Raw genomic sequence first — 15459 nt, 5'->3', positions numbered from 1 at the left:
CTTAAAGATACTGTTTTGGAAAAAACGAGACTTTAATAAACACAATTGAAGAGATTGCTGGACTCCCATTATCAGAAATCAGAAAGTTTCAAGCAATCTCAGAAAGTCTCCACACACAATGGTTTTTAACATGTTACAACCGTTAATTGATAAGATACTTGTAATCTTCTCATCAATATAACCCCTGCAGCTCCCTCCCCCCATCCCATATTTAAATCCTAAATCAGTCTAATTACTCCATGATCTGATGAAATAAGCTGCATCTCATGAAAGCTTATCCTTTTCAATAAAATGTGTTTGAGAAAGTGCAACCAAATTGAAATGACAATAACTGGTACCAGGAAATGGATTCTAAAGCAATATGAAAGGAGGCTGAGTGATAGCCATGATTTTCACTGTCCTTTGGGGAGGGGAATTCTAAATGAGTGAATTGTCAAAGAACAGATCCTTCAGATAATGTTGTCTCTTCCCTCTTATTTTACACAAACTGAGTATACTACATTTTCTAGTAAATGCCTTGATTTGTAGAGAACTGAAAAATTCAGTTAGATATAAATGTGACTACTTATATAAACTCAAAAAATATTCCAGTGAAATATAGTGTAATTTATTGTAAAATGAAAACTAATTATTATAAGACTATAGAAGTATTATTTGGCCTTCAGTGTTCCACTTTTGAACATACTCTAGTTTGTTCCAAATGCAAAATATTTTTGTCCCTCTGATTTACTGCATTTTGAAGTAATGCTTTTCTCTTATTTTAGATTTGCAGCTATTGTCTCCAATCTCCATTCATGACCGTTACAATTCTCCTATGGCAGGGAGTGCTAAAAGAAGGCTTTTTGGAGATGAAAGCCCTCCCACAAAATCTGTAGAAAAAAAATATGCTGAAGCAATGAAGCTGACAACAGACAAGCATATGTCTGTTTCACCTGATGAAATTGCTCTAACTATGGCACAAACTGCAGTAACAAGACAAAAAGTAACAATCCCATTACAGGGTAGGTACAGTTTTTATTAGAATTTTTAATGGCAAAGGGTAATGGTAGTGAACATTTTTGGAGTGAAATAATTATCTTAAACACGGGTATGAAAAAAGAGCAAATTGTTGTTCAATTTAGTGTTACATTTTTTTACCAGCGGGGGGGGGGGGGGAAGCTACTTAATAGCATTTTGTGTGTTAATGTGTTAATTAAAGTATTAATTAATGTAAATACAAAATGCAGTGTTTATTGAGGCAACAATGAGGAACTTCAGTAGGCCCATGAATCACCTATTCCTAAATTACATTAGTCTGTTGAAAAAAATAAGGTTGTATTAAGACGTAGAGTCTTCTGTATTGACTTAATATGCATTTTCAGAATGTTTATTCTAGCCTAAGAAAGGATATTATAAACAGATCAATAACTTTTGCATGTATCTTAGGTAATACAAATGAGACAGGAAGGATCACATTGATACCTATTGCAGTCAATCTATCTGAAGACTCTAAAGTGGACAGCTATGGACAAGTCCCACTCAGTGCTGATGCTTTAATGACTGTTTGTTCAAGTCAGCCTCCTCCAAATGAACCCTTTCATTCAGCAGGAAACAAGCCAAAGAAAACTGGATCTCTAGCACTTTTTTTCAGAAAGGTAGAATGTATTTGTAAATATGTTTTGTATTAAAATGATATTCCACCATGACCACTAGCAGAAATCTTTCGTAAAAATAATCTAAACATTAAAATCAGTAAAAGTTGTATACAAAGTAGAGTTACTAAAAACCACAACACATTTGAAAGCTAACATGAGATGAGGACTATTCTGCTTATAATAGATAATCTCTAGAAAATAAAAATGTTTGTGATAATCCATTTTTTTTATAATCACAATGAGATAAACTCAAATATGAATCCACAGTAGAACATATCTTGTCAAAAAGAACAAAGAATTGTAAAATAAAAAGACATTTGGAAAGGTACTTTTGTGCAGATCTTACATGTTGATGTTAGAAGCTTATAAACCAAAACAGAATTTAAGTGCCTGTCTGGATTCAAACTCTTTAAGAAAAAGAAAATACACGCAGCACCAATGTAGTATAACAATTTAAAGGTCAGAAATATGTGAGGCAGACCTTTCTGCAGAATTGTTATGGATGGAAACCTAAAATATTTTTGTATTTCGAGTATTATTTCCCTAGTTAAAATTCTCAAAGTGATGTTGAAAGTAGAATAAGAGAGATATCCAACTAGAATCCAAGATAATTCAAAAACTTTCATTTAGTTTTCATATAAATGATAGAGGTTAACTTTCTAATAACTCTGTAAAAACTGCTCATAGAATTGCTTGTGGAATCAATTTAGGATTATTTCTAAGTGGCACTCATCACTCGATCTGGAATAGATTACATTGACTACAGTGTGTTCAGATATAATATATACATAACTGAAAATTGCTGAGGCAGTCAAACATATATTAGGTCCATTGAACTTTAGAATAAGAAACTTCAAACAGAAAGGCATGAAGGAGAAACAGGATCAATATTTCAGAATATTTGAGACTTGTTTAAAGCAATAATCATAGCTCTTCATCTGCAAATGAATTGCAAGTCAGGAAACCTATAACAAAGTAACAGTTGGAAGGGCCATTGGAAATCTTGTAGTTCAAACCCCTTTTTAAGCAAAATCCTAGACCATTTTCAGACACATGGTTGTCCAATCTCTTCTTAAAAACCTCCAGTTTTGGCGTACCCACAACTTTGGAGGCAAGTCTTTCCATTGATTAATTGTTCTAAATGAACAATATCACTGTTCAGTGATATTTAATATCACTGATAATGACATGATTAACAAACAAAAGCAAGAAAGCTATTAAAAATGACCTCAGAAAATAGAAGGCAAAAAAAGAATACAGGCTTGCATCCTCAAAGAGCAGAAACAATGAAAATGGTAAGGGAACAAAAAGCAAACACCTGCATCCACAGAGATCTCCTTGGCTAATACCTGTTTTGGCTTAATTGGTAAGAAATATGAAAGAAAAAAATTGATGATAAAACACATCATTTGATAAAGATAAGACCTAATAGTCATGCCATATTTCTCTGATATCTTTAGGAGTAGTCTGATAGTTGCTATTTATATAGAGTTTCTAAAAGCTTGACAGAATTCCTATTTAAAAGTTCCTGAGTTTTAGTTTTCAAGATAAAAAAAATGATTACTATTTCCACATTTGTGTGCCTTTATCTTATTCAATAAAAAGACATAGATAAAGGAGGCCCTTGTCCAGGTGCTTTGCCATGTTATGCATAGTCAACCAGCCATTTGAGTGTACCTAGCCAACATTACAAGAAAAGTACAAATATTTGCATAGTGATTAGTGGTTAGGGACAGTGGCTAAAGAAGAGGGGAAATGAGCTATTGAAAATTTTTCCTTATGATTTTTTTATGTTTTATTTTTTCAGTTTTGTTTCAGTATTTCATTCTACATTTTATATTCTATACTATCAATTTGAATAATGTCAAGCAACTATAATGTATATAATAAAATCTCAATGTTAAAAAGAGTCTTTGGATCCAGTCATTATTCAAAGCATGCCTGAAAATAATTAAATTACAAAGTAATTTTCAGCATTATGGTCATAAACTTGCAAAAAATTTAAATTAGCAGCATTATACCACTACCCATTTTCCAGAACGGATTCAAATTCCTGAAAACAAGCACCAAAAAAAAAAAAAAACACACTAAACTTTAGTGTGGCTTTTCCTCTTAGGTCTACAATTTGGCAAGTGTTCGATTACGTGATCTATGCTCAAAGCTGGATGTTTCCAATGATTTACGAGGGAAGATATGGACTTGTTTTGAATTCACTTTAGTCCATTGTACAGATCTAATGAAAGATAGACACTTGGATCAGCTTCTTCTCTGTGCTTTTTATATCATGGCAAAGGTAAGAGATCCTTCAAAATGTAATTTTTTAATGTTCTGGAATGAACTTCGTAATACCTTATTTTAATAAATTGCTTAAAGAACAAATATTCTTAAAATGTTTTTCATATTCCTAGGTTCATTGTTTCCAGGTACTCTAAATAAATGTTTTCTTTTGGCCAGCTAAGCAGGATATTGCTGCAAGAGGTAATAGGTTATTTTCCATTATTACCACAGCACAAATGATTATATGCAAAAAAGAGATATTATGCTTTGAAAATAAATTGGAAAAGATACTTCAAAGTAGGAGCACAAATGTAGCTCCTGTGTGCAACTCTTTAAAGCAATAATATCTTTTCTGATATCTAGCAACTGTAGTATGTAGTATGATCCCTAAAGAAGACACTGCTGCTTTAGAGCTATATTTGGGTTCTTCCAAGCTCTGAAATATTTTTCATTTTTTCTGAAGTACTGCATAGCATCATTATAGACAAGTTTGATTAGATGCCCTTGCATTTTATACATAGTCCCTTTCTAGAACATACTTTTCTTTGCAAGTACATGTTAAATAAAATTACTACTACTGCTACTAGTAGCTTATCAGATTTTTGTTATACAGCAGTTCCTAACAATTATTTCAGTATTTGTGATTGCTTATTTGAGCTTTTTAAATTCGAAATTATGTGATTGGTGGAAAATGAATATGAAGATCAGGTAGTAGATTACGGGAAGAAAAATCATTTTCTCTAATTTGTTAGCACTGAGAAACTAAGCTAGCAGCTGCTAAGCAAACATGAAGTGGAATTAGTTTAAATGCTTCAATTTCATTAGGTGTGGATCTCTATGATATTTGAGATCAAAATTTTTAGCAAGATTCAGAAAAAATAGAGAATGAGTTTTTTTCCTAGTTGTGATTATATCCAATGACTCTTCTTTGAAAATGCTGTAGAAAGCTATTTTAGGTTTATGTATAGAAGCCTTTTCTTTTTAATCAGTTACAACTGCTTCTTGCTCAGGTGTCTAAGGAAGAAAGAACTTTTCAGGACATAATGAAAAGTTATAGAAATCAGCCACAAGCTAACAGTTATGTAAGTATATTTCAGCACATTTATAAATATTTTGCTTTTGCTATTTAAATTCTGTTTGCAGTTTTAAGAATAGTTCCAATCATGCTCCCTCAAATTACAAAATCTTGCTGTTTTTTGTTCTCTAGGTATATAGAAGTGTCTTACTGAAAAAAGTACAAGCTGATGTAATAGATGTAAAACATGAAAGCATGTCAAATGAAGGTAACAGGGTCATAATTATACTATACTATTTTAAGCTAACATGTATACTTGACAATAGGATTCTCTTGAATAGGTAACATTTAGAATACATTGCCTTATTATTCAAAATTAGATGGAAACCATTTTATTTTTAAATATGTCTATAGGTTTGAAAATACTGTTTCACTTAAATTCTTTCCCTATAATCGTAAAGTAAAACATTCTAGCATATTTAAAGGCCGACTTATATAAAGATGAGAATAGGAACAACTGTAGTGATGTTGATGTTATAATACAAATAAGAAAATGTAGTTAACAATTTAACCTGTGGGCTTAACAAATATTATCAATATATTTGCATTGTGACCTCCATTTTCTGATCAAGTAAAGCATTTTAGTTCATGATAAACACAGCAACTTGGATTTTATAGAAAACAGTCCCAGAAATAGAATCTATTCTAAGAAACATGTGGTTTCAAAATATGTTACTACCGTGTTTCCCTGAAAATAAGACAGGGTCTTATTTTCTTTTGACTCCTGAAATATGGCCTTGGCCTTATTATCAGGGGTCTTATTATTTTTGAGGTGCAGGACCTCAAACCCTCGGCTCCCGGCAGGGGGACTGGTGCCGGAGCACCGACCAGCTGCTCTGCCTCGATCACCTTCTTCTTGAAGAGCCTGCAGGGCAAACAGGAGATCTGGGGTTTGGGCAAGCGGCAGAATTCTCGCTTCTCCGCCGTCCCACCTCTCCCCACCTGCCATTCCCCTTGCCAGTGTTAGTGACCACCTTTAAAGCGCTCCATGGCTTAGGGCCGGGGTATTTACGAGACCGCCTTCTGCCAATAGCCTCCCGCCGACCAGTACGCTCCCACAGAGAGGGACTCCTCAGGGTGCCGTCGGCCAGACAATGTCGGCTGGCGACCCCCAGAGGGAGAGCCTTCTCTGTGGCGGCAACTGCCCTCTGGAACGACCTACCCCCGGAGATACGCACGATACCAGACATCCGGACTTTTCGTCGGGCCCTGAAAACACATCTTTTTCACCTAGCCGAGCTGGCTTGATCCCATCCCTTCGATTTTAATTTGTAATTGGTTTTAACCCGGGTTGTTTTAAATGGATAGCCAAAATTATTTAATGTTTTTTAAATTGTTTTTAAATTTTATATGTTATGTTTTACCTTGGCTGTTCACCGCCCTGAGTCCTGTTGGAGAAGGGCGGTATACAAATTAAATAAAATAAAATAAATATTATCTGGACATGTCCTATTTTTGGGGAAACACAGTATTTCTTCAATATTTTTCCCAACATAAGTGTACTTACTCAGAAGGATGTCCATGTTCAATAGGGCTTACTCTCAGTATAAATTAATTCCAGACATGACATTTAGCCATGATTTCTTGCTGAGTTTTTTTTTTCATATAGCGTATATACAGAAATGTGTTGTGCTAGTTTTGTTGCTAACAAAACTTAATGATACTGACAGTGGTAGGTAGGGGACCTGGTCCGATATAACCTGGCGATCTGGTTATATCATGTATATGCACTGGGTCAACTCATTTATTGCAATACCATTTAGACTACAAGCCTATGTATATGTATATAGGACTAGCTTACATTCCTCTCATGACTTGATTCCAAATAAAGCATCTACTGGTGTTGTTTGCTTTTATTAATTCTGCGGATTGGGAAGGTGGTGGAAAAAAGGAGGGAGGAAAAATAGCCTTTGTGGTAAAGACAACATATTTTCTGCTTTCCTTTTTAAATTTAGAAACTTATTATATTTATCTTGCCTTCTGCCTTCCTTTCAAAGGTGTCTGCGGGAAGATGAACAATTATAGAGATTTGGAAAAAGAAGAGAGAGGCGATCTTATAATGTTTTACAACACTATTTATGTAAAAAAAGTGATAAATTTTGTATTGAAATATGTTTCCAACCATGATTATATGGTATGTGAATCTCAAATTCTCCCCATCCTTTTCATTTCTTTCATTTTTGCATGTTTGAATAGTGTGACAAATTTATTTAATAGAAATGATAAATTAATACCAGGTTGCATTTGATGTGAGCCAAAATTCAGTTAGTGCAAAGTTAATGCACACACAGTTGAGGCTAGCACCGTGATGGCGAACCTATGGCACGTGTGCCACAGGTGGCACGCGGAGCCATATTGATGGGCACGCGAGTGTTGCCCTAGCTCAGCTCCAGCACGCATGTGCACACTGGCCAGCTGATTTTCGGGCCTTCTGGGCCCACCGGAAGTTGGCAAATGGGCTGTTTCTGGCCTCTGGAGGGCCTCTGGGGATGTGTGGGGAAGGCTGTTTTCATCCTCCCCCGGCTCCTAGAAAGCCTCTGGCGCCTGGGAGGGCGAAAAACGGGCCTACCGGGCCCATTGTGCCATCACATGCCAAAAATGGGGGGACCATGGGGAGAATCACACGTGCTTGTGCAGGGGGGGCCCAGGGTGCATAGAATTATGCGTGCGGGCACGCACATGCGCTACCACCCCGCACTCCCCCCGCTTTTGACACGCGATGGCAAAAAGGTTAGCCATCACTGGGCTAGCACATGTGAAGTTAAAGCTAGTGCATGCACGGTTACTGTTGAGGTTTTAGACTTTAATGACTAAAAGAAAAGTTCTGTTCAAGAGAAGCTTTAAAAAGAAGCTCATTTTGAACACCTACACCAAAATACAAGAGATAGGTATGCTGTGGGTGTGGATTTATCTTTTAATCATGTATAGTAATCATTGAAAAGCATATTACATTTATATTTTAAAATGTTAATTGCCTAATTCCATTAAGCTGGAACCAATTATCCTATTTCCCATAGAAATATCACTTCAACAAATGTTAATTTGAATAATACAATTTTGTAGGATTCATTAACTGCACATTGACCTATTTATATTTCTGAGTTGTTAAACTTATTATTTATCACATAGTTTGTATGAATTTAGAACTTAAAGCAAATTAAAAATGTTCAAAGATAATATATAACGATGGGTTAACTAAAATTTTCTAAAAATTAATCACATTTAATTAATTAAATTTCTATACATTTTTCATTCAGGAGCAGATGGCAGTATATATAGTGCTCCCTTCTAACCCTTGTTAGTATGGTTAGGCTGAAGAAAAGTGATTGACCCAGTGAGCTTCAGAGACAAATGATGCCCAGAGTTTAGGTCCCCCTATTCCTAGCTTAACAATTTAGTTACTACATTATCTTTCTAATCCTTTAAAAATCTTTTTTGTAACCAAGGGAGATCTGTCTTGTAAGGTACTTCAAAACATAAAGTTTCTATCTACTATTATTTGAATAATTGCAAATTGTCTTCATTTATTATAGAGGCTAATCTCCAATAATTTTTGAAGTATTTTTTGAAAAATCATTCAGTCATCTTTATCTTTTCCTAATGTTCAAAGATCCATGATTTTTTTATTTTAATTACTGTAGCATAACGTATTTTTAATCATTGTGGAAGAGTAACCGGGAATGGAGAAAATAGGATTGAAATTCTTCTTCAGCTATGGAGCCCAGAGTGACTTTGGACCAGTCACTGCTACCAATCTATTTCCTGGGGTTGTTACAAGTATTAAATTCAGAGGGGGAATAGGACATGCTTTGATCTCTTGAAAGAAAGGCAAGATATAAATGCAACTCATAAGTTAAAAATAACTTACCTGTATTTCATAAATAATTTTCTTTTCACATACCATATTCTAAATGTTTATATTTTAATGGGAAGTTAAAATAGTTGAAAAACATACTGTGAGTTAAAATTTCAGTAACAAAAATGAGTTCAGTTGATGATGATGATTTTGGTTTAGTTTTTGCTAACTAATGGCTACAGCTTCTAGAAATCTTAAGTGAAGAAAAAAGAGTTATCAGCTAATTGGGGTATAAAATAACTTGAGCAGAGAAATGACTGTCATTTTTAAAGCTTCAGTTAGATGAGAGGTTAACTGAGAAAACACATGTATCCAAAATACAAAAAATATCACCATAACTGTATTTCAGAAGCAAACAAAAAACCCCATTGTGTAAGCCTTTGTATTCATTTTACATATCTAAACCAGTTTGTTAAAGACAACTTTATTATACACAGCTAGTACTATGGGAAAATAAATCCTGAAATATCAATGTCTTGCCTGGATGCCAGAAGGAATAAAAACAATAATTTTAAAAGAGCAGCCCTCAGATGCAAAAGAGTGCCAACTTCTGAGTAAATGCATATTAATTCAAGTTATAATAAAAAAGTATCTAAATGTAATCTTTTTTCTCCTCAGGTGGAAGCACCTCCGCTTTCCCCCTTCCCCAGCATTAAACAACTACCAGTATCTCCTCGGCGAATTTCTCAGCAACATTCTCTTTATGTTTCACCACACAAGAATGGTTCTTGCCTAACACCTAAGAGTGCACTATTATATAAATTTAATGGGAGCCCCTCTAAGGTAAGATATATTTTTCTAACAATTAAGAGTTAAAAACATCATTTTTAAATGTTGACTTCAGTATAGTCTTTCTGACCTTTTTTAAAGGATCCAGATAGAAATATGATAATTAAATATTAGACAGAAAAATTGAAAGTGACTTAACTGCCACCTCACTCTCAGCTTGTACTTCAATACCATGAGATACCATGAGGTGACAGTCTGCTAAGAACTATGGGGAAGGTGGATGGGAGGGGAGTCTTGCTTGGGGGGAAAGCAAAAGTGACTGCTGCTTGGGAAAGCAAGAGGAACTGCTGTATCCCCCCACCTCCTGTATCTCTCTGGAAGCAGTAGTGGGTTACTCCCAGTTCTTGTGAACTGGTAGTAAAAGCAGCGGGAGGCTCTGCCTACCCACCCAAACATCATAATGGACGATCTGCGCAGAAGCGCGAGCGATGCAAGCATGCACGCTCCCGTTGTGAACCAGTAGTAAAGTAGAACCCACCCCTGCCTGGAAGGCTGTTTCAAGGTCACCCAGCTGGGAGAAGAAAGCAGCTGCATACCAACCTATGTTTGAAGTGACCATTCTCAAAACATCTTGCTTGAACTATTTGGGATGTGTGTGTGGCGTTGGGGAGGCAGCAAAGAGAGGGAAAAGTTGAATTTATGAATTTTTGCATGCAATTGCAATGCACTGGCTTTTAATAAAACTATACCTTTCTCAACAAATGGAGCCAAGGATCATTTCTATTTAGAGATTTAAGTTGCAGCAGATCTGACAGTGATAAAAATTAGACTATTATATGAAAATATTAATTGCAGTATACAAATTTACTTTGAAAAATCAAAACCTAATAAAACATATTAAGCTCTCTTAACTGTGAAATTTAGTATTATTTTTATTGTTTTCAATTTGACAGAGTTTGAAGGAAATTAACAATATGATTAAACAAGAAGGACAGAGGCCAAAGAAGAGAGCAATATCAATTGATAGTGACACAGAATCACCAGCTAAGAGACTTTGTCAGGAGAATGATGATGTTTTACTTAAACGTCTTCAAGATGTTGTCAGTGAAAGAGCAAACCATTAAATCAGCAAAGATGCTGTGAGCACCAAAGCTTTCTTGTGACTCAATTATCTGTCCTTCCTAAAGTTTTTATGTTTTGTAGGTAGACGGTTATCAATCATTGTATTAGAATTTTAAGATGCTCCATTATCAAAAGAAAATTTATGGCAGTTATGAATTTTGATTTTTATACTCTTGAATTTATATCATTATTTTGAAGGTTTTATCAGCTATATTAAATAATACATTTTAAGGTTATTAAAAGGTTATTGGAATAATATGTGAAAGTAGGAGCTTGTGAGAAAATCTTGATTTAAGATGGCTTTCTCAACATTTACAATGTCTATTATTTACTGTCATAGTAATTTGGGTTTATCGTTGACTTGAAAACATTTTTGGTATTATTGTTTAAAAGAATATTAGGATCTGTGCATTATTTTAATATAAGATAAGATAAGATACAGTTAATCATTGATACAGTAAGATAAGGTGTTGTCGTTTAGAACGGAGATATTTCCCGTTTGAAAGGTTGGAAAAATGCTTTGAATAAGCTATTCTGTAAAGCAGGGGTCCCCACCCCTGGGCCGTGGCCTGTTCGGAACTGGGCCGTGCAAGCAGCGGGGAGCGTGTGAGCACATGCAGCTCCATTTGTGCGAGTGACAGGTTTATGTGCCACCGCTTGTGCAAATGGAGCTGCACACACACACACTGCTTGTGTGAAAGCATCCCCTTTCCCCTCCTGTTATTGCCGGCGGTCTGCAGAGCCAGAAAGATTGGGGATCGCTGCTGTAAAGCACTGAACTCTTAGCTCAACCTGAAAAGCTTATTTTCCTTTGTGTAGTATCTACACAAAATATAAGCCTTATCAAATTAAGTGTATACATAAAATAAGTATGAAATATTATAAGGTTTTAACTGTAGTATTCTATTTGGCTACTTTTTAAAAAAAATGCTGATTTTTTTTATAGAGGGAAATTCATTAGAAATATTTTATGAAAATATAGAAAGAGAAGTTCCATCATAGAGGATCATTCTAACTATTTAAGAACCATAAAATATTTTGTATTTCTGATTCATATATAGAAAGGTTTAACTTTTGTTAAGATTGCTTTTATAACAGTTTAATCAATTCTAAAAAGGATTTTTATATTTAGTTAGTATTCCATAGTATAATGGATTGAGAGCTATCATTTAATAAACCACCATAGAGCCAAATAATACGCTGAAAAATGTTTTACAATAGACTTAAATATATTTATAAAAGGTGTTTTTTTTTTTCTTTGGGGAGAAAAGTGTTTTACCTTTTGAAATATTGGCTTGTTATCACAGAGTGTGACATAAAATTATAGTCAGAGTATAGTTTCAATTATATGCAATTGGTTTTTACCTTTCTTTTCTAGTCAATCCGTCTTAATGTTTACTTTTCTCTCAATGATATAAATACATTCAAGGCAGGGAAGGGGACTACCTTAGGATCTTCAAAGAAAAAAGTGTCCTCCCAGGCCTTCAGTTTTTTAAAAAAACAAACAAACAAGAAAACTGAACAATGATTGCTGCTGAGATTTGATGCATGCAATAGACCAAACATAGCAGCTGCCTCCACTAACTCTTGAGACTCCTAAGTGGCAGCACAGAGATAACAGAAATCCCTAACTTATGAGTACCATTTAGTGGCTGTCTGATTTTTATAGTTTCTGCTCCTAATAAGAGTAGTCCAGTCTACCACTGATACAAAACTCCAGACATCAGAATAGGTCTACCCCAGGGGTGAAATCTACTTACCTTCCTTACAGGTTTGGAAGTGCGTGTGTGTGCGTCATTTGCAATTTTGGATCCTCTGCGCATGTGCACACCTGCACATGCGCAGAGGGTCAAAAACAGGTTACTTCCTGGTTAAAAACAGGAAGTAATGACATCCAAGTGGGTGGGCGGAGCTTTGTGCTGCCACTGCTACCAGTTCACCGAATCACATGCCGCCACTGCTACTGGTTTATCTGCACCGGTGCGAACTGGTAGCATTTCACCCCTGGTCTACTCATTTCAAATGTAGCAGTGTTGATGACTAATGTTTGGATGGAGGCCCCAACCTCCCAAAGGTTTGCCTTACTACCCATGAACTCTAGTTATATCCTTGTTTTCTTTATTTATCTTTCCAATAGACATATTCTCAGGTCTGACATTAAAAGTTTGATGCTGAAATTTGGCTTAATTATGCATTGATAATTTATATTGAGGTTTATATTAATTATAATTTTTGTATTCATTACAAGTTGACTATGATATATGACTGATGTTCCAGATTAAAAAGTGGTTTTATTTTCTAGAACTTAACTCTTTGGATCTATCCTTGTAAATAGAACTTCTTAATTAAAAAAAACTTCATTCTGATCTGATTTGAACTGTTTTGTTATTTTGAACCATATGGAAATTATGTACTTGAATTACAGTGCCTCAATGAATGTTTACTAAAAATGAGGAAAATAGCGCTCAAGGCAAGTATTTATGATAGTCCCTAACCTCTGTAACAGTACTGATCTCTTTTATCAAAAATCCAAGTTACACTAGAAATGAATGCTCATCCAGACCATTTCAACTACCAAGAAAATCACTAAAAGAGGAAATAACTGGGGGAGTGTGGATAATGACCCTTTCTTTCCTGCACGTTGTTGTATTTTATTTTATTTTTTAACTTTTGGGCATTATTTGGATTCCTCCCCCAATCCCCCCTCACCTGGCTATGTTTGCTATAAATAAGCCTTACAGTTTCTTATGATTTTGAATACAAATATAAATCCTAAAATAGGCTTACCACAAACAAGGTCTGCCTCTGTCTTCTCTCACATGTAGCCATATGCCCACATCTTTGTCCCATGTGCTTGATACAGCATCACCTGATATGACGGAATGTAGTCTGGATTGTCAGTTGGGAATCCAAGCTGCATTCCCTTGCACCTATTTATGCATCGTTACACCGACTTCCAAATGGGGTTCACAGCACACCCTTTCTGTCAGGGCAACCATCCCAGAAGAAGAGGGATGCTGTAGACCCCATTGGCCAAGGAATTTCAGCTGATGGGGGTCCAGGAGAAGAGCCTTTTCTGCTGCAGCACCCCCCCTCCCCCCCGGAACATCATATCCCTCATGTGAATCAGACACACACTCACACACACATCCGTAAGGGCCTCAAAACCGTATTCTGCTGATTGTCCTGGGACCCAAATGGGGGTGTCCCTTTCTAGAGTTGATTACTGGATTAGAATATCCCACCTCCACTCTACTCCTTGCTATCTTAGCTATTTCTTTATTTTTTAATGTATTTATTGTCTTACTGTTTTAACCTTTTTATAATATTGTTTTATCATTTTGTAAGTCACTCAAAAGTCGTGTGACAGTGAGATGGCTGGTAAATAATGTAATAAATTGTACAGAAAGGTATTGCTTGCAGTCAACCTCTATAGCTATGCTTCTATGGATAGAGGTGTACATTTCCACTTCTTTAGTTCATGTTTATCAGATAATCTTAAAACTTATTAAACATCTGTGTGTAGATTGTCACTAGATACTATTATATTCTATGTAGTATTATAATGCTTTAGTTGCCCTTTAATACTCGAAAGCCAGAACATAGTCCTTTGTTTTCTTTGTAGACCTTCAATATTTGAATAAAATCTCTATTTCAGTTAACTAAAAGATATGTTTGAAATGTTTTATGATCTCTTTTGGATTGGATTGGATTCCCTTTCCTCCAGTTTTTGCCTTATCTCCAGAATTTTCATTACCATTCAAACAACTAAAACAAGGCCTCCAGAGTGTAAGTTCTCCATACGAGTGTTCCCATATGATATGTATAATGTATGTATGTATGTGTACACACACAGGAAAATTTGCAGTACATATAAGAACCTTCACTGCATCATGATTGTCATCTATCAAGTTATTTGTGCTTTTGAGTTTATTGTTATTAACTTTTAAACAGCTCAGTTCTGTTCTTGATGCACATGAACATATCAGAATTCAAGGAATATCAAGATTGACAAGTAGTCCTATATAACTGGTAATGAATATACTTAATTTAAAATTTCCAAGTATAATTAAATATTAATATAGATCTTTAAAACAAATCATATTCTACATCCAAATTCATTTTTATCTATACAAAATTTGGTTCTCAAAAAGATTAATAGTTGCTGGTCCACACTACAGAACAGTAATTTCTTATTTTATTCAGTGCTTGTATGTATCAGGCTATATACCGTATTCAGTTATTTTTTTACTTCATGCCTCTTATTAGTTGCTCTGCTTTCCATCTTCTCTTACACTCTTCCATTTACAATGGTTAGGAATATATGTAGTTCAGAGTTGTTGAATTGGATTCTTAATACTCTGAGTCTTATTTTCTTTTTCACTATCTTCCATTTCCATTTGTTTCACATTAGCCAGAGTTTTTCTCCATTCCAAACAGCTCAATTTCCCACCCTAAATTTCAAAATACAGACAGTGGACATGAATAATAGATGACAACAATGGTGATAGAGACTTTGGTAAAACCAGAAAACTGGTTTGCCCAATTTGCAATGCCAATGAAAACAAGCTCTGAGGTGGAGATTACAAAATATTTTATTCTGCGGAGAAAAATGACATAGGGATCACTCCAGTTTGTCCATGTTACCTGAGTTCAGCCAATATTGCTTAGTAATATCAGCACTGTGTAGCAGCAATCAGCACATTTGTCCCTAATTTCCAGTAAGAATTAGTACATTATACTTTAATTAGTACATTGTCCCTAAA

General features: G+C 35.1%; 1 protein-coding gene across 2 annotated transcripts in view; it reads left to right on the top strand.

The window, feature by feature from the left end:
• Positions 1–14361, top strand: part of RBL1 (RB transcriptional corepressor like 1) — a 30038-nt gene extending 15677 nt beyond the window's left edge. The window contains exons 15-22 of one of the 2 annotated variants that reach the window (XM_034414090.2): positions 765–1001; positions 1426–1634; positions 3751–3927; positions 4922–4993; positions 5119–5194; positions 6984–7120; positions 9461–9625; positions 10525–14361. In XM_034414090.2, the coding sequence (XP_034269981.1) occupies positions 765–1001; positions 1426–1634; positions 3751–3927; positions 4922–4993; positions 5119–5194; positions 6984–7120; positions 9461–9625; positions 10525–10695 (1244 nt within the window). In that variant the 3' untranslated portion in view covers positions 10696–14361. The remainder of the gene's footprint in view (positions 1–764; positions 1002–1425; positions 1635–3750; positions 3928–4921; positions 4994–5118; positions 5195–6983; positions 7121–9460; positions 9626–10524) is intronic. The other variant, XM_087889273.1, reaches the window with a different exon arrangement.
• Positions 14362–15459: the final 1098 nt, after the last annotated feature.

Source organism: Pantherophis guttatus, chromosome 3, assembly GCF_059756535.1.
Source record: "Pantherophis guttatus breed Tessera chromosome 3, ASM5975653v1, whole genome shotgun sequence".
Classification (NCBI taxonomy): Eukaryota; Metazoa; Chordata; class Lepidosauria; order Squamata; family Colubridae; genus Pantherophis; species Pantherophis guttatus.
Note: the sequence above shows the minus strand (reverse complement) of the source record. Positions and strands in the feature narration are given on the sequence as shown.